Here is a 23771-nt window from a genome sequence, read left to right on the forward strand (position 1 = left end):
CTTCTTCTTCTTCTTCTTCTTCTTCTTCTTCTTCTTCTTCTTCTTCTTCTTCTTCTTCTTCTGGGTGAGGCCCGATTGTGATGAGGAATTGGAGTGAGTCAAGTCAATTTGGATTCGATTCGTGTAACATATACTCAAGACCCCATTTTGAGAGGAAGGTTTTAGAAAATGAAAGGCAAAGAGACTTTTGAAAAAGAGTTTGAAAGCAAGATTGAAAAAAGGTTTTAAAAACAATATTACATGCAATAAGCGAGAAAGATGACACAACGACTTAGATAACATATAACTTTAGGTAGGAAGAATTGACAATTAATTGTATCTCTCTATAGTACATTTTGAGTTGATTTAGGTCTAGTAGGCCTAGACGTGATTTTGCTTAGCAGTCATACAAAATCTGGGTAGGAGAAGTTGACAACTAGTCGCATCCACTGTAGTACATTTGAAGACGATTCAGGTATGACAGACAGACATGATTTCGCTGAACAATCATACAATAGAAAATACAATAGCAAGACAATATAACATGAAATCAAATATAGGGTTTGACCTAATGAAATCAAATACAGGGTTTGACGTGATATGAACGTACGGTCATGGGCAACACATATTAAAGGAGAAGAAACCAATTACCCCTTTTCATTACTTTTTCATCCTCTTATTTTTCTTTCCAAATATTGGGTATGCAATTTTCTCCACTTAATAATTAAAAACCATATATTTACAACTCATTCTTGAAGATAATAATTAAAAAAATATGGGAAAATAACCAAATAAAGGAATGAAAGCGGGTGAGCTACTTCTCTTCCCCCATTTTATATTTCTTCCACCAACTTTGGATTCATGTAATATTCTTTTATTAAAATTATATTCGAACGAATTATCACGAATATATGAAAGTTAAAACATACTTTAAAAAAAAAAAAAATTTACTATATATATATACCAATAATATATACTTTCATGATTCAATCTTATGTTGGATGATCGTAATTTTCTTAAAAAGCATATGATATTTACAAAAGGACGGAAAACGCCTAACAACTTTTTCTACGAATTAAATTTATAGATTATGTAGCCACTCACTGGCAACCAATTGTATTAAATCGAGTGAATTTCAAGCCGTTTTGAAAGGAGGATCATTCATACTTCATTATCAATTCAATCATTAATGCATTATGATATCAATTTAGCTTTCTTAATTGCTTCAAATTATATTTTAAAAAAAGGGTTTGTTTACATTGAAGAGAAACAACAACTAACTGCTCTTTGAAACTGTCAGCCACCAAAATACCAAAAAACACACGACAATGTTCTTCACATCTTTTTACCTTCATTTTCAGAGCTTCCTTCCTCTTCTTCCATATTCCGCCGGATTTGATCTCTCTCTCTTCCACTTTCTCCGCCATGCCTTTCTTGCTTCAGCTTCAGCTATGGCAGCTTCATCTCTTCCTCTTCTTCCGCTCTGTTTCTTCTGTTTGTTATTGCCAACTCACTCCCCCTCAAAATATCCAAACTTTCTACCCTTCCCCATTTATTCCTCAACCACCGTCGTCGTCCACATTAACGAGGACCATAACGACGGCTGTGGCTGTCACTGCAGTGAGTACGGCTCTGATTTCCACGTTGTTCTTCTTCTTGATCCAGAGATATCTGATCAGAAGAAAACGAAATGTAGAGGTGGCAAATTCGAGTCCGGGTCCGGGACCGATCTTGCAGCCGGTGGTTGCTCGGAGTGAATCTTCGTGTCCTGATGGGAATCTTAAAGGGTATATTGTGGATGAAAATGGATTGGATGTGATTTATTGGAAGAGACTTGAAAGAAGGAAATCAAGTAATAGCTTTGATTGGAGTGATGGACAAGAAAATGTTATGAAAAATCGAAGCAAGAAGACGAAGCCTGTTCAAGAAGTTCCTCTGCTTCGAGGAAACGCTTCGCCGGAAGATGAAGAACCCAGTTGGATTACATCTCCTTCGCAGCCTCAGATTAACCACCACCCTCCGCCGTTTACTGGGAATTCTGTTCAGGCAGTTGGAAAACCATCAAGTAGTTCAATTCATTCATCAATAGAGCATTCACAATCTCTCAGGGCCGTTTCTCACGACAAAAGCTCTGTTCCAAAATCGCCGCCGCCAGTACCAGTCAAGACCAATACAAGACCACCACCGCCACCACCTCCCATCCCAGTCAAGACCAATTCAAGACTGCCCCCACTGCCTCCTATTCAAGTCCAGACCAATGCAGCACCACCACCGCCGCAGCCGCCCAATGCCGGCGCTTCAAAAGGGGGTAATTTCTCTGGCGTGGCTTCATCAGTCGAGAATGGTCAGGTTAAATTCATACCCCTGCATTGGGATAAAGTGAACACCGCAAATGCCGATCATTCTATGGTTTGGGATAAAATGAACGGCGGTTCTTTCAAGTAATCATCTCTGCAAACACCATTTCTTGTTTCTCGAATAAGTTCTTTTGGGTACTGATAATTTCTTTCTTTTGAGTACAGATTTGATGGGGATCTTATGGAAGCTCTGTTTGGATATGTCGCAACCGACCGGAAATCCACCCGGGACGAGGCTAGTTCTTCAGCAAACGCCTTTGGCCGGAACTCAGGGCCGTCGCAAACTTTCATTCTTGAACAGAAAAAATCTCAGAACATAGCCATTATAATCAAGTCCTTGACCATTCCTCGCAACGAAATCCTCGATGCGCTCAACGAAGGTCAAGGCCTCGAAACAGACAATCTTGAAAAACTCACAAGAATTGCTCTGACCCAAAAAGAAATTTCCCAAATTCTTGAGTATGAAGAAGACCCCCAGAAGCTTGCTGATGCTGAATCTTTCCTTTACCATCTTCTCACATCGGTTCCAACAGCCTTCACGCGTTTCAACGCCATGCTTTTCCGATTGAATTTCAGCTCCGAGATTCTCCATCTCAAGAAATCTCTACGAACTCTGGAATCTGCCTGCAAGGAGCTTAAAACTCGAGGGTTGTTTTTAAAATTGCTTGAAGCAATTCTCAAAGCTGGGAATCGGCTGAATGCAGGAACTGCAAGAGGAAATGCGAGAGCTTTCAACCTTACAGCTCTCCGGAAGCTCTCTGATGTTCAAAGCACTGATGGGAAAACCACTTTGCTTCACTTTGTGGTGAAAGAAGTCATCAGAACAGAAGGGAAAAAGTGTGTTTTAAACAGGAACAAGAGCATGAGCCGTAACAACAGCAGCAATAGCAGTGAGAACAGCTTTAGCAGCCGTGAAAGTTCGACTTCGAAGGAGGACGCAGTAAAGGAATATATGAAGTTGGGACTGCCAATGGTGGGAGGTCTAAGCGCTGAGTTCTCTAATGTAAGGAAAGCGGCGGCAATCGACTACGAGAGTGTTGCCAAGGCTGCGTCATCTCTGACTAGCCCAACTCTAGAAATCCGGCAGCTTTTGATTCAAATTGGGAACAATGGAGGTGGGTTTACAAAGGAAATGAGAGGGTTTCTTGAGGCAGCAGAGGATGAGCTGAAGGTGGTGAGAGAAGAACAGACGAGAGTGATGGAGCTAGTGATGAAGACAACAGAGTATTATCAGGCTCAAAGTTCAAAAGATAATGAAGCAAATAGGCTTCAATTATTCATCATAGTGAAAGATTTCCTAGAAATGGTAGATCGGGTATGTATTGAAATTGCCCGAGAACTCCAGAGGAGATCGTCGGCGGTCGATGTGGGTTCGTTACAGGTGAGATCAAAGACTCTCTTCCCTAGCTTGCCGGAAAATTTTATGTCGGACAAGTCCAAAGGCAGTTCTAGTGATTCAGATGAGGAATTCTGAGCACATATTTTCCATAAATGTATTCTATCTTCTATTTTCTAGTTAAATAATAATGTACACAAGATTCGGAATCAGGAATAAAGATGTAACTATAGACCTTGTAAATTACAGAAGCTTTGATTTTACAACGAGAGAATATTATTAATCCAAAAATAAGGATAATATCATGGCTAATCCGAAGTTCTCCATCTAGTCTAAGATTCTAGGATCACCAAACATCATGTAGCAACTGGGGACTACGAAGTATACATTATGTATGGCACTTGCAGCTATCTGGAAAAAGAGAAGAGGCAATTCTAAGACAATTCAACGTCATACACACAGATGCCCATTTTCTATATATATATGGGGGCTGTTTCAGGACACCGTGAGCTTTCTGTATATTACTAATGAAACTCATAGAATGACACCATCTGACTCATTATAGATCCTATGCCACTCCAATCTACAGACTCTGGATGGACAAAGACTTTCAGAGGAAACAATGAATTCATGATATGGGGCTCTTCAGGGAGTAGTAGTAATTTTCACCAACGTCGAACCTGAAAGTCCATGGTTGATGCATTTCCGGGTAGCTGATGATTTGTTTCTACTCATCAAAACTTAAGAGCGAAGCCCATTCTTTGAAGCATCCTGTACAATTACATAGAATGTATGTTACCTACTAACATCTAGAACGTTCAAGAAAGAAGAAAACAGAGAGGAAGTAATTCTGCTACTTCATTTTAGCTTCAAGAAGGCATAGAAAAATCCAATTTTTCGACACGGATAAATGGACGCAAGATATTAAGAATTGATACAGACATGAAAACTAGGAAAACCTAGTGTTTATCAACCAGTTTGAGCGTATATTCATTGCAGGAGCAGATAGAGAAACAACAATAAGAAGAATTAAAGAGATAAAAATAAAATAACACTTCAGCAAACCTTTGATTTTGATAGAAGATTTGTTCTCACTCCCTCTCTGGCATTAAATTTCTCCTCCACTTTCTGAGATGGGGCAACCTTAGATCTTGATTGGAGGCTTGTTCTCCCAGCCACTTTTGCAGTAGATTTTCCTTCCAACTTCTGAGATGGAGCAACCCTGGTAGTTCTGCTATCTGTACCTCTTATTGGACCACTTGCTTTGTGCATCCTATCACATGACATGAAAGTATCGTCAGTTTAATGCAAACTAGCTGAATATGTGTTTGTTAAAAAGGATAAATGAAATGTCCCATGCCTAAATAAGGTATTAACTAATGGTTTTGGGAAGATGATCATAAATTAGGACTAGCTCGCGCAGCTATTAAGCAAAAGGTTAAATAATTGGCGAAAAGCAACCTAATAATGATTGAATTCCTGAATTAAAAAAAAAAAAAAAAAAAAAAAATTTGAAGAATACCCTCCATTCTCCTTTTTAGCAGCCACGGAAGTGGGAATTCTTGTTGTTTCTCTCTTTTTCGTCGGAAGCTGTCCATAGCATTGAGAAGTAAGAAGAATTTCAAGCAATGAAAAACTTGATAATAAATAAATCAATCAAGTTGCTCAATCAATACAAATTAGATAGGTGGTTATGGAGTTATTTGCATCTGGAATAGCAAGAAGATCTAACCATCTTAGGAGCAGACGACCTCTCCTCCTGAGGAGCCGATTTCATTTGGTTGAAACTGTTTTGAAATGTCTTAAATGCCCGTTTTACAATGTCCTTGTCCCCCATTTTCTCCATGATGAAAGATCTTCGAATCCCGGTGACAGAAGATGGATCAGAGTTGGGAGTTCCCAGACTAAGGGACATATGCAAAGACTTGGGAGCTACTTTCTTGCTTTCAACAGAAGATGGATTTCGGCTTCTTAATAGAGATGAACTAGTTCCCTTGTTTATAGAGGACCGTGGCACAGAAGACCGTGCTGCAGGTGTGCTGGGTCCTGGTGTTGTCTTGGCAGGTTTGGGGGTGGAAATCTTGGGTGTCTTGGCCGTGGATGTCACTGGTTTCTTCTTGGCACTTGCAATGTTTCGTTCCTTGACTACTGGAGTGGTCTGCACAAACAAATGGAGAAAATTGAAGTCAGTGAATCCAAACCTAGTAACTCCAAATAATTTAAAAGTACACAATAGGTTCACCTTCTTAGATTCGATTGGTCGATTTGGTTTTAGAACCTGCCGTTTGACTTTAGACACTGTCGATATTTTATTGACCAACTTTTGTGGAGGTTGCTTGACGGTTTGGGGTTCATTTGGAGGCATTTCGACTTCTTTAATGACAACTTCTTCTTGTTTGCTAATCTGAGAATCAACACAATCTGATTTGCTATCCGGTTCTTCCTTTTCAACAGCTGATGAGCTTTCAGATTCTGCAATACTTCCAACATCATCCTTCACCACTTCTTGACAAACACTACTGACCTCACCAATCAATGTCGTATCTTGCTCGACTTCTTCAGCAGAAACTTGGGGGTTCGACTTCTCGGATTCAGAATCAACCCTTTCAGTCAGGTCCATTACATCTCCTCCATCGTCCAGTTCATTTGACATTGTTGTATTGCCTTCCATTTCCCTCTCTTGCTCCAATAACTTCTTTCTATCAGCTATCTTCTTGTAATGGGCTTCAAAGTAAGCCCTCTTCTGAGCAACAGATCCGGGCGTTGCATACTTCTCAACTTCTTCCAAGTATTTATTGGGAGAGAAAGTCGACCATTTCTCCCAAGACAGTATATCATTCTCAAACCTACCAAAAGAAACCGAAACCTCAAGAAATGGTTTCGACGAAGCATTCTCTTCCACCTGCCATCACGAAGCCATAACCAAATCTAACCATAAATTCAAGCAAGTAACGGCACGGTAACCCCAAAACAGCAAAAACAATTCAATGATTCCTCAATTATAAACGGAAATGAATCTCCAAATCCAGAAACAAACAACAATAAATAAAGAAAAAGTAGTAAAGGGGGAAAGAAGAAGTTAAAATTAATGGGAATCTTGGACAAAATTTCGTCCCAAAAATAGTGTACCTTATGTTCGTCGTTTAGAACATCAACCACAAATGATTCCTCCATAGATTCAGAATGTCAGAATTGAAGAAATCAGTGAGCTAGGGCAGTATGATTTCAGTGCAAACAAGAAATGGAGATCAGTAGGCCACTGGATCAGGATAGAAGAAAACGGAAGAATTAAGAGAGAAAAAAAATCATAAATGAAGACAAAAAGAATTGCGAATATATATCCATAGGTGTAAGCGATTTTACCTTTTACTGGCTTCCTCCTTTTCCCTGTGCATCTCCATTATCACCTAATCAACTCCACCTTTCCAAACAGCCATTGGATAATTTTTGTTTGTTTACGAAAACTGCAAAAGCAATACGCCCAATCATTGTACTTAAAAAAAAGAACTAAATCAACAACAAACAGATCCAACCTTACATAAACTCAATCAAACCAGTGTTGGATTTACGAGAAAGAGAAGTTCGGATTGAAAAGGTTGTAATGATTCTCGCAAAAGGTAAAGTATAAAGGAAGATGAAATCGACCAAGAAAAAGGCAAAAGGAACCGAAATCTTTTTGTTGATTTCTTCTTTTCGAGCCTATAATTTCATACTCACTCCCAGTTGCAGAGTGAAGACGAGTTGGATCGGATCAGCCACTATAATAATTTATGAACAAAAAAAAAAATAAAAAAAATAAAAAAATAGAAAGATGAGTATTGTGCAAGGCCCACTCCCAAGGAGTGTATTAGAAAGAAAGTCTTGTCTGTACAGCGCAATGGTCTTTTCATTTATTATCTAATCACTGAACTCTCCGCGGGTGGGGGGCGCCCCTTACGCTGTCGTTTTATACATCCCTTTTCCTCTTCTCTCTCTACCGGGCCTGGCCCATATCAAGTTGGGCCCATCTATTATTCGTAGTTTGGGCTGGGCTTTTAGAAGCCCAATTCTTTCTTTTCTCTCTCGAATTAAATAAAAAAAAAATTAACTGATGGGGTAAAATTTAAATATTGTGGGAAAGAAAAAAGAGTAATTAAATTGATGGCTGCTTCCACTTTGTAATAATAATAATGATAATGATAATATATTGTGTGGTATTTATTAAGCTTCATCCATTACCAACTTTTAGTTGGGATTGAAAATAATATATATATAAAAACTTAGGAAAACAACAATTAAAGTAGACGTTTTTCTTTTTCTTCTTGCTTTTAATACATTTAAACAATACATGTCTACCTAACATATAATATAAATATAAATATTATGATCGGTTGAGTGATACTGACTAATTTAAAATATTTAGTATGAAAAAAAAAACCGGCGTTTATGAAATAAATCTGATAAAATAATACATGTCTACTAGAGTCTTCGTTCGATGTTCAACGAGGTTTACCTTTGTCAACCGAACATAATTTGTGTTGAATCCAAAGTTGTTCGGCCACACACGTTGTTCATAAATGCATGTTCAATTGTGTGTGGTACAACAATGTGGCATCTCATTGTTATCTTGGTTCCCAACAATATGGTTCATGCATCATGATGTCATCCCATGTATCGGGACATATCGAGCATCTTGGCTTACTCGGACATATATGTTGGGAACTAAACTCATGTGTCGACCAACATCGGGACATCTTGAACATCCATTCATCTAGGTTCTTTTGAGTATCTGACTCTCCCCATGTCCATGCTAAACCATTTATGGCAAACCTTTCGAATAGCAAGTGCATAATCCAATCTTCGATACATGGGTTGGTGTGCAATACCAGCACACACATGTCGTCCAATAATGTCTTTGAAATATCATTTTCAAAGAAAGAAACCCGAGACACAAATCCATGTTGGGCCTCACATACTATTTTATAAGATTTTTTTTTTTAGTATTAAAAAATAAGTAAGGTAAAGGATTTGTACTACTAACCTAATGCTCAATTATTTTGTTTTTTATTTAATAATAAAAGGACAAAAATTATTAAATAAATAAATAAAAAGGAAAAAGCTTGGCTGCATCATGACTATACAAAAAAAAATAAAAATATATTTAAGAAATTAAATGAATAATTGAATATTGAAGTTGAAACGACGTAGTATTATACAAAGATTAAATAAAAAAAGAATAATATAAAAAATCGAAAATATATTTATGGTGAATATTATATTTAAAAATATGTATAAAAATACTCTTCAAGGGGAACAATGGGTGATTCATTTCCTCTCACATGAAGAAAAATCAAAGCAATCGACAATACAAAAAGAATCCAAACCCCACAAACACCAAAATTTTGTTCCCAAGAATCGATAATAATCGAATATATTGAATGATGAAATGTTGTGTAAATAATAATAATGAAACAAGCTCGATCCATCGTCGTATCCATCTCGAACCCATCTCCCAAATCTGTACAATCTACGCTCCTAATCAATCAAAGAATCGCTGAATCTGTACCAAAGAATTGATCTCCTCCCTTGTTTAATAACTTAAATAACTAATCAATGTCGACGAATAAGACGATGGTGCCGGTGAACCCCAATCTGCTGCTCTGTACAGATCATACGGCTTCCATAGATGATCAAGAAGGCAAGGTTTATTAGCGTCCAGTCTAACCCATGGCTTCCCCTTCCCGCTCCAATGGAGCAAACTCACCGGACCTGGATGCAGCGTTCTGCAACTATCTTTAACATTGTCGCCGCCGAGACCGTGTTGGTTCCACCGGTGGTCGATCGGCTCAACATTCCCGGCGAATACGAGGAGGAACGGTGGGAGGGAGCCCAGATCGTAAATCCGGGTGCGTTTCTGCAACTCCATCCAGCTTTCGATCTTCTTCTTGTAATTTCCGAGTCTCCATTTAGACAAATCCATGACCATTACTCCGGTGTTGAAATAGCAGGGGGTTCGGGAGGCGAAGATCCGGGTTAGAACCGGGTCGGACCAGAACTTTTCGTTGAAGTAATTGGTGAAATTGGCATGGCAATATTCCGGTGCTCCGATGACGCGAGAGCCGGTTAGGTTAATGTTCCAGAGCTTGTGAATGTCGTCGACGACTACCACATCGGAGTCAAGGTAAATGAGACGGTCAACGCAGGAATCGAGAATGTCGCCCAGGTAATTTCTAGCGTAGTTCAAAGGATTTTCTAGGGCTAGACGAATTGAAGAGGAAATTAAATTGATTACAGTGTCCTCTCTGAAGATGTAGACCTTGAAATTAAGAGAGGGGAAAGTGGATCGGACGAGTTTCGTGAGTTGTCGAGGAGAGGCCTGGTCGAACTCGGCGGCAATGAAATGGAAGAAGACGTTTTCAGGGCAGGAAGCATGTTTGAGTACAGAGTGAATGGCGGCCATGGAGCCTCGTACGTATTCAGAATCTAAGGTCATTGCGATGTGGACCAAAGAGGCGTCGCAGGCCCCGGCGGAGGAAGAAGAACATTCCGCCCCATTCCGGTAGTCAGGGGCCTCGGAGAAGCGGGTGAAATCAGCGATTCCGGCCGATTGATGACGGAAAGTTCGAATCGCGAAACAGAAAGGAAGAAGAAGCAGAAGAGAAAAGGCAAAAACGGCTGGTGCGAGGGTGAATCGCAAAATCTGAGCTCCCATTTCGTTGCAGAGAATGGTGAATGAACAGTGAAGAGGAGGAGAGGGTTTCACTTGACCAAACGCGGTTCCTGCGTTCTGCTCTCTCTAGGAGAGAGAGAGAGAGAGAGAGACGGCGGCCGGAAGGGGGAGGGGAAGGCGGAGGGGGAAGGGGAAGGGGACGTTTGAGCGAGAAAGAAATGGGAAAGAGCATTATATACTTGGAATTTGTTGGCCGTCTGAGTCGCAGTCTGCCTCAGCAAGTAAGGAATACTTTGTTTTTTTTTTTTTAAATAATAATAACAATAAATTATTATTATTTTACTTTCTTATATCTTATAATATAATCCCAACTTGTTTAAAAAATAATAATAAGTGACAAATTTAGTTTGAAATTTGTATAAAATGGTGAAATAAGTTTGATATCAGAGAATCCCATGTGCCTTTTGTTTATAATGATAATTTTTAATGTTCCTAATTTGATTTAAAGGTAATTTGGGAAATGTTTATTAATTTGTTGTTTTGGTCGGTGGACAGATTTTGTTGTCAGTTCTTTAAATCTAAATTATGAATATCTAAATTTGATTATTCCCTAAATTTTAAAAATTTTAATGTTAGTTAAAACACATTTTATATATTCTTTATTTAGGTATTTTTTTAATATATGTATATATATAGTAAATAATGAGTAGAGTTATGAATATCTTAAATGAAGATTGGGGGTTTAAAATTAATAATTTACTTTATAAGTTATATATTAAAAAAGTATTTTATTTATTTATTTATTTATGTTGATTAAATTTTGAATGTAAAATGTTTGTAGGGATAATTCTATTATTGTTTTGAGAATAAAATTAAAAATGATGGAGGCATGTGGACTGTGGAGCGAGTATTTCAAGGGGAAATAAATCATGGAAGAGGGGTCAGTTTTAAGGCATGAATATAAAATAATAATAACAATAATAATAATAATAATAATAATAATAATGCTGTTAATTAGGACAGTTATTAAGTATGATTAAGTATGGTATTATATTACAATACTTTGGGAGTAATTATAATAATGAGACTTCAATTTGAAAGTAATTATACTAAACCCAAAGTAATTATGGTATTATTAAGTATGATTAAGTATGTATTATATTTTTTAAAAATGGTGGAGAATTCAGAGTGGGTGACAGCTGTCAGTTTATTTTGAAGGCACTGCAACGTGGACAGTTCCTTTGGGTGGGCCTCACATTGAATCAGCATCCGCTAGAGAGGTCTCCAGAATAGAATAGACCAATTCAAACCCTAATTATTTCCAAAATAAAATAAAAAAAATCTCTAATTTCATTAGAAAGCTATTTATTTTGTGAACGAATTTTGAAAAAAGAAGTATCCAGGAAGGAACGTGGATGACGCAATAATTAATAAATGAGAAGGATTGAAAATGAAGAAAATGGAACACATAGCATGTAACTACAAAATAAATAAAAAAATAAAAAAATAAAAAAATAAAAAAATAAAAAAATAAAAAAAATAAAAAAATAAAAAATATTTAATAATTACACTTAATTAAACACATAAACAACTGGCGCACCCATCAAGGAACTTGCACCCACGTGTCCCGCTTATGACTTATAACCCAATGTATTTATTACAATTAAAAAAGGTATCAATGAATTAAAAATGTGATTTAGATAATAATTCAGGTATGGAGTCAATGTTAATGGTAAGATGTAGAATAAGACAGATATAGACATATAAAGTGAAAAGGCAAGGGAAAGTTGCATAGGATACCAAAAGTGAATGGGGGCAATGGGGGAAGGCATGTTGAAAGATGAAATCAGGGGATTTTGGTCTTTATGCGCTCCAACAGTTGAGGGGTCATAAGTGAATGGGGTTGTTGTTTAAAGTCATGGAGATGGGATCGTGAACCCACCGCCCCGCTCATTTGAATTGTGGCCTAATTGTGAATGCAGCAGAGCTGTATTTGAATTACAACCCTTTTTCTTAATTGGAAAGGAACACTACTACAATGGCTACAATAAATGAAAGAACAAAAAAGAATAGCTGAAACTTAAGAGATGTTTCCTAGGAAAAATAGAGTGAGAGAGATCGTATGATAGCCAAGTAGAGAATATCTTTACATCATGAAAATTTACCCTATATTTACACAAACGTAAACGTGGCTCAGTCAGCCACCAACTCAGTAAATGCAATAAAGATCGAGCAGAGCAGAGCAGCAGCTATATATATATCTCCTCCCAATGCCTTATTTTCATGGTGAGGCTGAGATATATATAAATAAGAATACAGTAAAAGGTAAATGCAAAATACCCGCTTCACTATGCTCCCCAAACTTTGCATTTTCAGCTTCTTTCCAGTGCCTCCGTTAAAAGTTACTACTGTACGAACACAAAACACATAATAAGCATAACTTATCTCATTATACAATAGTTACAACACTGGGAATTGCTAACGGCTTTGGCTTTTACCATATTTACTTCAAACTCAACTTCATGGTTTGGTTTGGTTTGGTTTGGTGTATCATGAGTTCTCAAGTAGCTTGTGGAACTTCTGCACCCTCCTACTACTACTTGAATCCCCACTGGAAGACTTCGACTGGTCGTCGCATGAGCTATTTCCATGCAGACGTTTCCTTTTGCTATTTCTACGAAATAAAAAGTCCTCTGTATCTAAAACATACGAAACCTACAACACAATGAAACCAAACTGATCAAGCCAAAATGCAAATGTATGGTCCATGGATAAGGAAACTTCAAAACAACCATTACCTTCGATGAATTGCAAGCAATTTTACACTCCAGACCATTTACAATTTTAAGCTCTTCCAAAGCATGGCATGCGGCAGAATTCTCATCGCCACAGGCATATTTACGTTTGTTTCTGTAAGAACCATGGGATTTGATGACAAGGCGAACTAACTAGGCAAAATTGAATTGCTATGCTTCAACAATCTTAATTAATACCTCTTCAAGAAGATCCCTGACTTCACCTTTTTCTCAGGGAGAACTGAGAAGAAATCATTATGCAGATAAGAGGAAAAAATGGGGTCCATCGTAACAGCAGTTACTTCAGGCTTATCGTAGCCATAGTCCATAAGCTGAATAGAAAGATGAGTTGGTGTGGATGACTGCATAATAGATATAACAATCAGTTTAAACAACTTAATACCAAGTTCAAGTTCGGCTACCATAATAATACAAATAATAAAGAAAATTCACTAGAAAGCATACTCGTTCTATGCGATAGATATTCTCATCATGAAGAAATACGCGAGCATTTTCATGATAAACTGCATCAATAAATCCTCCCGTTTTTCTTGATTTTTCATACGCATATAGTTGGAGAAGTTTGTTATCCATTTCATCTGAGGCAACTGCTTGAAGCTGATATATTGCATGCATGGATTGATCAGTATGTCGAACAAGAAAGCGTAAAGGTAAATCGAAAAAATATAACATAAGCTAGAGAGAAGAAAGCTATAAGTATGTCACCTGTTTGACAAGTTTATAAATTAGTTTGTCTAATGTGAATAGAACATATGACTGGGTTCCGATAGTGGCTCGGCAATCATCCTCAAATTTTGTGTTATCAGAGGAACCGTCCAGTAGACTATAAAGTGCATTCATGAACCTAGCCCATAAAAAAAGGTATCTTAATTAATATTGCATTGACCATTATATAGCTACTGGGAAGAAGGCCAAGGGCATGGAAAGTACAAGACCTGGCATATAGATCCGTGGGAGTTGTATCACTTGAGGCCCTCCATTTCCTCTCTGAGGATGAAGAGTTGATCTTTGCAGATTGTATTCTCTCATACAGTGTCTGAGAATGTGAAATAAATAAAATATTAATTTCATTAAAAAAAAAAATCATGAAAATAGGGGAAAAGATTCTTTTATGGAACTATCTTTATAAGTTTAATGAAACTTACTTGGTGGAGCCTAAAAAGCACATAAAAAGAGTCGTTTCCATAAAATACATGAGACTCCTTTCCTTCTTCATGCAACATGGGAGGAACATGCTTGGCAAGAGGCTTTACAGTCAATAGAAAGCGTTCAGAGAAGGGTATAGATGTTCCATCTCCTTCCACATCATGGGCATCGGCCATCCCTTCTGCCTCACCTTCACTCTCAGCCTTATTATCATCATGTTCTCCATCCTCATGATCTTCACGAGAACAATCCTCCCCATCACCAGAATCACTTGCAGAAACATCACCATTTTCGGAGGCATTTTCACTCTCCTCTGATGACCTTTGAGCACTTTCCTCCCCTTCATCATCAGCATCAGCATCATTTTCCCCACCAGCCTCTCTGTAGCATAATTCTTCTTCACCTCGGGTGCTTGGATATTGCCTGCCAGCAACACCTTCCTTTTCTGGCAGAGCTTTCAATTCTCCGTCATAATTGGCAAAATTATCTTCTTCAAAATCTCCGTTTGGAGATAATTCACCCTCTTCCCTTTCAATTTTTAAGTGTCTAACAGACTCATCAGCATATCTGTGGCCTTTTATGCCATCTGTGACTGTGCCATTCACAGTTAGAATTTGTCTTGTAGGGCCCCCAATCTGCAAGAGGTTCAGATCCATTAGAAGACAATATCGCCATTATTCAATTTAAACTCATCTACAACAAATAATCTAATCTAGACTCATGCAATGAGCAGTGGCCGAACTATACATTGGTGGAAGATTTACTTTTATTGAATATTTGTTTTGGAAGGTGGCAAGGTGCAAAAGGTGCCAAAAATCAAACTACAAGCCACCTCCACTTCACTGTTCAGTTAAAATCAGGTTGATCACAATTTTACAATCTGCATACCAATGCAGATAGTAAAAGTTAAGATCAATAGAAAACACACAATACTTCACAAAAAGTTTTGGAAGGCTCCTACCCCTAAAGGTATATATTTTTGTAGACCAGATGTATAGAAGCCTAAATACAGCTGATAAGCTGCGGAGGTGGTTTCCTTCTTCGTTTCTCTCTTCTTCATGTTGTTGTCTCTGCTTTAAAGGGGAAGCAACCATTGATCACTTGTTGCTTCATTGCCCTTTTGTATGCAAGGGTTGGTCCTTTATTTTAGAAGAGTTCGGTCTTTCCATTTGCCAGCCCAAAAAGGCTGATGACTAGCTGTTCAATGGCCTTGAAGAAGGACCATTTCAGTGGAAAAGCAAAGATTCTTTGGGGTGTGCAGTTAAAGCCACTTTAAAGTCAACGTGGAAGGAGCAAAATCTTAGAACCTTTGAAGGTTGAAGAAGTTTGGATAATTCTTTTGTTTTTAGTATACGACACTTGGCTTCTTGGTGGAGTTCAAGTCACAAAGATTTATGTTGTACTTATAGCCTTCCCTAGATTATTATAAACTGGAAGGCATATTTGTGAGTTTGTTCTTTTGCTTGGGGGGAGGAGTTCTCTCTATCCCTCACACTTAAGTTGTCATATTAAATGAACTTTATCGAGCACCATAAGTTGTTTGGATGCTATATTAATTTCAACAATGAAGGAACTGCAATACCTCTGAGGAAGGTAACTCAATTCCACTCTCAACGGCACTATTTCCAAGCCGTGAAGGAGTAGTGCTCAATCCTTGAACAAACAAACAAAAGTGTCGGTCAGAATTTAAAATAATGTAGGAAAGAAAAAAGATCAAACAGTAGAAAGGAGAAGGTGGAAATACAATTGTGATAACAAGTTTAGCAACCTGATGTGTTTTCTATGTTAGTTTTCCCATTGCTTTGCTCTGCTGCAGTTGCAAGGGATACATTTGAATTGACAAAGCATTCGGTAGAATTGTCTTGTTTACTTACTCCAGACAATTCATCAGTCACGGGTGCATTATCCTGAATTTTAGTGTGTTGGGAACTACTGCAGAAAGGATCACCCTTCCGTACAATACGATCTGCATCATGGAAACTATCTTCTTTGACCCCATTGTCCCCATTCAAGGGCCAAGTCCTGCAAGAACTTGATTGTTCAGGTGGAATACATTCATCTCCATTTCTAGACGAATTCAATGGCTTCGGGTGCATCATAGTGGCACCCCCACCAGGACTGCCATCACTCTCTACTACATTAATAGTAGCACTCTTGGTAGGATGGATCTTTGCCTTAATAACATCTTCGGTGTCCTCAGCACCATGAGGTCGAGAAGGAACACCAAGCATGGGCTCAAGGAAGGTTGTCCATACCTTCATAACCTTATCTAATTGTTCCGTCGAACAAACTTCTCCACAGGAATATTTGATTAGTTGATATAGATCTTCATGAAGCTCTGGATCGGGATACTCAAATTCCAAATTCGGAATTATGGGTCGTCTATTTCCAGCAGCAATAGCAAGCAACACATCATCTTCCTTTCGCTTCTTCTCACTGATCTCTTTGATCTCTGCCAACAAGGCTGTAAAAATAAAAATAAAAGATAAGAAAACAAATTACCAATGAGAAAGCACCATAAAAAATTGACAACTTCAAAGTGCTACTATGATCAGATAACAATCAAATAGTGAGTTACCGAATGCTATCTACGTGGCTTGACTTTAGTTCCCCAAGTGATAGGGAGACAGATAAATCATTTAAGTACCAAGTAAAATGAGGCACATCGAGGTTTTACAAATACAAAAAAAGATACATCTCACATATAAAAGTACCATATGGTGGCCAATTCATTAGAGGACAGAGAAAGCAAAAGGCAAGTGAAATGATAAGACACATCCTAACCAATCAACAGTGCTGTACCATCGAAATAAAATATAAAAGCCAATATAAATTGCACATTATATTTTTACATTCTTACGATCACAAAAGCTAAGGTGCAGTATTCAAGAGATTAATGAGCAGCATAAAACAAAAAAAAAAAAAAAAAAAAAAAAGATGCAATAACGATGTTATAAGTCACCTTTAGTGCTCAAGCTTTTTGTGTCTTGCTGCTTGAAGTAGAAGCTACGATGATCAAGTGACTTATGATAGTTCTTAGCATATATTTCAGCCCAAACTTTATTGAAGTCATAACGACACCGTGCCCATTCTTCCTGTTTCTGCTTCAATCGGGTCAAAATAACTGGCAGAGCAAGAGACGCATTCTTCCTCAACACATCCATAACATCAAGCCCATGGTCACCATATAATCGTTCGATGCACCTCAGATTTAGAGCTACAGGAAAAACAGGAATGTAAGCCCAGTAAGGAAAATGAAAAAGGAAAAAAATGAGATTAAGAACCTTGAAATGTGTAGTTAAATAAAAACTATGACCACTGACCAGTGAGGTGATCCTCAATTGTGATTGGACAGTCTGCTTTGATCACATTGTTGTTGATCCTTTCAAGTAGTTCTTCAACACGCTTAGTAGTCACATTTACAGACTCCAGCAACATGTCAAGTTCAAACCTGCCAGCATCAGTACAAAGCACAATGATAAAAATCATTCCATAGTAAACAGAGTAATTAATCAGTGCAACAGTAAACCACAGTGACTTTTCCATCTCTCAATGGATAAATAATGTAGAGAGAAGAGGACACTTGATAGAAAGTCAAAAACATTAAGTACTATGAGGCTCAAAAGTACTGACTAGACTTGAGCAACACCTTAGAAATCAAACAACGAAGGAAAAATAAACAAATTTTTTGTATCAATGGTGATATTTGACCTGTCATCTTCGCATCGGAAAAGGCTTTCTTCATACTGGTTTTTGCGCATATGTTTAAAAGAGTAATCCTCGCTTCCTGAAGTGACAGATACCCAGTGATCATTCAACACTTGATCACCAAGATCTGTTCTTTGGCTGGCCGAAGGTATAGGATACTGAAAGAACAAGAACACCCAACGTCAGGAAAAATAAAGTCAACAATATCCTATGAAATGCTCATTGATTCCTTATGAGAAGTGAATACATTTTTTGGCAGAAGGCGGTAACTGGGAGTGCAACGTTCGCAGTTCGATAGATCGAGTTCATTTATTGGCTTCGCCAAATACTTGTCTTTGCTAGAAAACACAGACATCCGATGACCTACTATATCTTTACTTCCAAATGCAGCATTCTTTTCAAGTCTATCTCTTTCTCGATTTTCACGATCTCTATCTTTAGAAATATCCTCTTTCTCACGTTCACGGTCTCTATCTCTGTCCCTATCCTCCACTTGCACTGTTCTAGGCAAACTTCCTTCATTCCATAATGACTCTGTAATGAATTTTAACAAAATTAATAAATAAGAAATACTAAGTACACGTCTCTTAAAGATACTCGACTAGTAAAAGCAGTTCATAAAGTTTGTTGAAGCCTCTACAAATTTACAATCACGATCATTAAGAGTAACGACAGATCCAGCTTTCATATAATATTAAATTATGGAAAGGAGAAAAGAAAAGGCATACGTACTTCTACTCATGACACCAGCAAGAAATCCATCTGCAAAACAATCCTTGATCAGAGTTAATTTTAAACAGTACAAAAACCACCAAAACAAGAACAAACTCTAAACAGTTACCATTCCTCTCGCATCGTGCCAAAAATTCATTGAAACCATCCATAAGATCAGAATATCTTCCAAGCAAATCACCCATCTGACAAGTGAAAGAAAGAAAATGTAATGAGTTTAAAGTTTTTGCCAAGTAAAAATGTTTTTCGGACAAAGCATGGTTTAGGAATCTTTTTACATGCGTTTGCTAGTTTTACAACCCATCTTGGGCTGAGAAGCTACACTCTCTGTGAAACTCTCTCTTTCCAGATATCGTGCCCCTCTCAACCATATTTTTAAGAACTATTTTCCTTCTACAGTTGTGAAATCTTAAAAATGATCAACCTTACAGTAATAACCATGAAAATAGACCTCCCGGAACTTGAATTTCAAGCAACAAAATAAGACCTTCAAGGGTTCATCAAGGTAGAAAATGCCAAGACAACTCACTATGAAGATATACTTTAGTTCATGACCGACCACTTGAAGATACAATCAGGGATTGACCAATCATCCCTCTAAAGATTTTTTGATTGCTATGGAAGACCAAAGGTTATGAATGAATGGATTGCCTGCCTTTCATAACAAACTAATAGATACTAATAGGAACTACAAACAGCTATCAAAACCAGATCAACTAGATGTTCTATCCTTCAGGACATAGGTCACTTCACCCAATCACCCTAAAATATCTCTACCTACAATTGTTGAATTAGGTCTAATTATAGCTAAGTTTACCAAGGCATTATAGAACCCCAAGACCAAAGAATGTAATTTTTTTCTTCATTATTAACTCATAAAGATAAGTGATCCAGAGAATATTCCTTAATTTTTCCTTAATCAAACTTAGTCCATTCTGTACCACCAAAATAGATGGACAGGAAGCACATCTTATTCCACTGCAAGTTTGGTTCTTCATAAGTTTACATTCCTCACGACTTTGGGATAGCATGGGTCTAGCATAACAATGTCAAGGAAGATGTAAAGCATTTAAGACTTTTTGGACAGTTGCAGTTTCAGGAAGCAGCCAAAGGTCATCCGAATGAGGGCAATAGAATCTCAATTATAATAGTGGAGAGAGAGAATATTGAGTTCTTTTAGGAGCTATCCAAAGATTGGAAGGGCATACGGTCTCTCACTTAATCTGTTGCTTCTACATAGTGTACTCTAGCCAAGAATTTTTTTTATTATTTACACAGCAATTTTTATATTTTTTTCATCGTTATCGGTGTCTGCAAAAAACTATAAGACATTATATGGGAGACAGGTGTAAAATAAAGTATCCATACCAAAGATTGAAGTTCTGCTCGGGTAATTATCTCCTTGCTATAGATATGGAGACATTTCAAAAATTCCTGGTAATCTTCAGCATTTCTCAACTTCTCTTTGACTCTTTCACAGAAAGCAAACTCCTGGCTGTATATACCTGCCAATCCAGAATAAATTAACAAACAAATAAGAAAGTAGGTGGAATGAAAGGTAATGGAATGGAAGGGGGACAGAGGAAAATTGTATGGTCATCAAATTATTAAAAAAGCATGTCTTGAACATATTGAATGTATGTAACCAAATTAAGAGTCTGAGATTTTGTTGAGAATGAAACTCAACAACTAGTGAAGTTATAATTAAAGCAATCAACATACTCACTCTTTGCAGAATTTTTATCATCATAAGAAGAGATGGGAAGTACGCCAAAATTTTCATCACCTTCTCCACCTGGATGCAATTGATCGGCAGTAGAGTCGTCAATCCTACGGGCTGTTTTCCTCTTGTGGGGAAACCGATGTGTGCTAAAGTCCCGTCTTCCATCATGCTCATAGTCTCTGTCAACCCTATCCCGATCATGTTCTCTCCTATCTCTATCATCTCTTCTTTCCTTTTCCTTCTCACCACGCCTACGTTGATCTTTGTCCAGTTTCATTAGAGCTCTATCATGGTCTGGTTCCGGACGGTCAACACTAAGGTCACGTTCAGCATGGGAAATAGTTCGATCTTTCTGGAGTTATGATATGCAAACTTAAGGTTACTACAACAGTTGTCCGGAAAGGGCGTGTATTTAATATTATAAAGAGGGAGAGGTATCGAACCCGGTCAACTTGCATTTGCCGCATAGTGGGCATGGCAGAATGCCTATCACGGAGCATTAAACTTCTTCCAGAGCTATAGTGAACAGATCCTGTGGCTGAAGAATCTGGAAGAAAATGAGTAAACTCAACAAGCAAATCTGGGTGCTCTTGGAAAAGTGCAGCAACCTGTGAAAAGTCACCAACAAAAACCATTAACAACCAATCTGCAATTTTGATTTACAAAAAAAGTAACCGAGAAAAATGTACTGTGACAGAACCAAATGCACAAAACAGACAACAATGACATAACCAACGGTAAAAGCAGCACACAAACCTCCTGGTAGACCTCAGTGATTGACTTGTTTTCCTTTCTGTACATATTTAAAATGTCTAAAAATGATTTATAAACATGATCATCGCCTTGAAATCGTGTCTGCATGTATCCAGAAAAACAACTAATCAGTGTAATTCATAAAAGCAAACATATTTCATAATTGTGAAAAAATTTCAACCTTTATCTTGTTCACAAAATTGATAGCTTCTTCAAACTCAACAGGTTTCTTTTGTGTAGGTTGATCATCATCCAGTGGAAGAGTGATCTCATATCCTTTGGGCAAGAATGTATTGAAGCCCAAAATGAGGTCTCGATGGCCTTTAAACAAATCCTTTACTCTTGCAATGACTCCCGCAGTATCAATTCTACAATCAAGTAAAAAAAAAAAAAAATTAAATCAACAAATAGCTCCCTCTCACAAATGCCCTTCCCCCAAGGTGTAAACTGTGCTACTTGGAAAGAAGTCAAAAACCAGAGGGGGGAAATGGGTTAAATGAAGCGTAGACTATGAAATACCTTTGGGCCTTGAAATCTTTCATAACTTCAAGGAAGTCTTCATACTGTTGTCTCTTGTCTTGAAATATGTCCTTCACTCTCTTGAGATATACTAGGGCGTCATTAGTGGTTAATTTCTGCGCACTTCCTCCTCCAGCCATTTGGGGTTGTGTAGATCTTCATTTTCCAACACAGATTACACAAATAAGTGCTTCTATGACTGAAGTGACACAAAATCAAAAACTTTATGGCACAGATTATCAGTACAACATGCAAAAATTTGAGTGTAGTTGGATTCTACTTGGGACACTCCCATTTGAATTCCTCAAAGCATCGAACTTAAGAATTAACTACAAAGCAGAAAACAGGAACAGACGAAAGATGTTTTTCTTCGCGAGCTGAACAAAGAAAGAAGTTTTCTGGAACTTCTCGATAACCCTAGATACTCAATAGAATTTTGAAAATAAAGGAAATCGTGAAGTTTTCTTTTCATAAGAAACTAAATTTCATCCGGAATTCATGAAAAATTCAAACCATCACAAAATTTACGGACGGAAAGGTAATTCATGAGTTTGATCTCCATGGTCGTAAAAGAAACATCAGTAATTAAGAACGAGGAAGTGTCATATTTAACTAGAATTAATCGAAAATAATAATAATAATACAGGAAAATACAGAAGGTCGATGAGGTTTACGCTTCTGGACGAGTGGAAATCGAAGGACGCTTGAGTTGTGAGCCCATATAAACGTCGTCTCTAGACCTCTTCATCTCCGAAAAGAATTCCTCCGCCTTCAATAGAAACCCATGCTTCGAACTCAGATTAGAATCAAAATTCCTACACAAGAAGTTGCTCATACAACAAGAGAAACAAGCAAAAGGCAGATCTAAATACTAAAAAAACAGTAAAACTTGGAAAAGAGAAAAACAAGAGCGAAAATTCCCATCCAAACCTGTGCTCAGATCACCACCCAATATCCAGAATCCTGAGAAAAACACAAAACACAAAAAAGAAAAAAAGAGTGTGTTACTTATCAAAAAAGCAAGCGCGAGACGAATCGGAAAGAAAACAGAGAAGTATGAACATTAGAGAAGGAAAAGAGATTACACATTAAAGGGTGTGAGGTGAAGATTGTGGAGTAGCGGAATTAGCAGAAAGTGGGAAGCATGAGATGATATACAGAAGGGAAAGGGATAAAATGAAGATGAAGAATGAGGAAAGTATATAGAAGGAACGGAAGGAGCCTCAATCCTCACAGAAAGAATCCGCAAATCAAACCCAAAATTCAACTTCTTCTATGTTCTTCTTCTTCTTCTTCTTCTTCTTCTTCTTCTATTTTAGGTTTTTCTTTCCTTTTCTTCGTCTCTCCGGAAACCCAACACAGGGAAGCTGAGATTGAGAATGCTTCTTCAGAGAACGAAATTGAAACCAAAATCAAGAGAGTTGTAAGAAGGAATGTGATGATATATACAAAAACACTCCCTGAACAGAACAGGAAAGTTGGGTTATGGCCACTATAAGTTTTTTTCTTTTTCTTTTTTTTTTTTTTTTTTTTTTTAACCGGTAACACTCCATGGGTTTACCGGCTACAGACCGTTCATTCTCACCTTCTTCCAAGTTCTACCCACCTCAAATTAGGGTACTATTACATTTCTGGAGGATATGGATTACGGGTTGGGCTGGGTGTGCCCTACCCGGTTTAAAATCAATTTCTTTTTGGGGGAAAATTAGGGTTAACTCCAGTTATGGCAACAAACGCTGGGCTCTGCCTTTCAGATTTCAATCCAACGGCTGTAGTTTGGGGATAAATTTGAATGTTAGTTTTACCGGGGTATATTAGGTATTTTAATTACCCTAATTCTCTCCCTTTTTTTTTTTTCTTTTTTTTTTTCTTTTTCTTGATACGAAATTGAAATGTCATTTATGCCTTTCTCCTTACTAATTTTATTTTCAGTAAAATTTAAGGTAAATTAAATACTTATCAACTTTCCACTTGAGTTATCTTAAATTTTAAAAATTTTTAATAAATTATTATACTTTTCAAAAATAAAAAAATAAAAAATTAACTTTATCGG

General features: G+C 37.5%; 4 protein-coding genes across 10 annotated transcripts; 1 reads left to right on the forward strand and 3 right to left on the reverse strand.

Annotated features, from left to right (window-relative positions):
- Positions 1-1179: 1179 nt before the first annotated feature.
- On the forward strand, positions 1180-3930 carry LOC111794148 (formin-like protein 4). The gene is made up of 2 exons (XM_023676263.2): positions 1180-2420; positions 2502-3930. Exons 1-2 carry the CDS (start codon positions 1405-1407, stop codon positions 3808-3810), a joined length of 2325 nt encoding a protein of 774 aa, XP_023532031.2. The 5' UTR covers positions 1180-1404; the 3' UTR covers positions 3811-3930.
- On the reverse strand, positions 3889-7532 carry LOC111794174 (uncharacterized). Of its 4 annotated transcripts, none has more exons than XM_023676268.2 (8): positions 7390-7532; positions 7036-7136; positions 6802-6931; positions 5915-6574; positions 5405-5830; positions 5195-5262; positions 4738-4945; positions 3889-4443 (listed from the first exon to the last, which is right to left on the reverse strand). In XM_023676268.2, exons 3-8 carry the CDS (start codon positions 6844-6846, stop codon positions 4414-4416), a joined length of 1437 nt encoding a protein of 478 aa, XP_023532036.2. In that variant the 5' UTR covers positions 6847-6931; positions 7036-7136; positions 7390-7532; the 3' UTR covers positions 3889-4413. The 4 variants fall into 4 exon arrangements, with proteins under 4 accessions (XP_023532036.2, XP_023532035.2, XP_023532033.2 ...); XM_023676267.2 differs by having other exon boundaries at positions 7318-7526; XM_023676265.2 differs by having other exon boundaries at positions 7211-7526.
- A 1361-nt stretch (positions 7533-8893) lies between these two features.
- LOC111789971 (putative galacturonosyltransferase-like 9) lies at positions 8894-10544 on the reverse strand. The gene has a single exon (XM_023670718.2). The coding sequence runs from the start codon at positions 10361-10363 to the stop codon at positions 9242-9244; it is 1122 nt and encodes a 373-aa protein (XP_023526486.2). The 5' UTR covers positions 10364-10544; the 3' UTR covers positions 8894-9241.
- Positions 10545-12373: 1829 nt separating this feature from the next.
- LOC111788746 (paired amphipathic helix protein Sin3-like 4) lies at positions 12374-23181 on the reverse strand. 4 transcript variants are annotated; one of them, XM_087128802.1, is made up of 25 exons: positions 22804-23181; positions 22649-22681; positions 22393-22533; positions 21719-21874; positions 21381-21567; positions 21203-21301; positions 20890-21054; positions 20450-20798; positions 20092-20228; positions 18833-18908; positions 18724-18753; positions 18239-18525; positions 17995-18149; positions 17607-17734; positions 17246-17500; positions 16052-16747; positions 15866-15936; positions 14283-14918; positions 14073-14173; positions 13843-13981; positions 13582-13734; positions 13315-13478; positions 13120-13231; positions 12820-13036; positions 12374-12726 (listed from the first exon to the last, which is right to left on the reverse strand). In XM_087128802.1, exons 3-24 carry the CDS (start codon positions 22464-22466, stop codon positions 12872-12874), a joined length of 4335 nt encoding a protein of 1444 aa, XP_086984928.1. In that variant the 5' UTR covers positions 22467-22533; positions 22649-22681; positions 22804-23181; the 3' UTR covers positions 12374-12726; positions 12820-12871. The 4 variants fall into 4 exon arrangements, with proteins under 4 accessions (XP_086984928.1, XP_023525016.2, XP_023525024.2 ...); XM_023669248.2 differs by having other exon boundaries at positions 12374-12729; positions 22806-23180; XM_023669256.2 differs by having other exon boundaries at positions 12374-12729; positions 22393-22487; positions 22804-23180.
- Between the last annotated feature and the right edge of the window lie 590 nt (positions 23182-23771).

Source organism: Cucurbita pepo, chromosome 1, assembly GCF_057944985.1.
Source record: "Cucurbita pepo subsp. pepo isolate OVF chromosome 1, ASM5794498v1, whole genome shotgun sequence".
Classification (NCBI taxonomy): domain Eukaryota; kingdom Viridiplantae; phylum Streptophyta; class Magnoliopsida; order Cucurbitales; family Cucurbitaceae; genus Cucurbita; species Cucurbita pepo.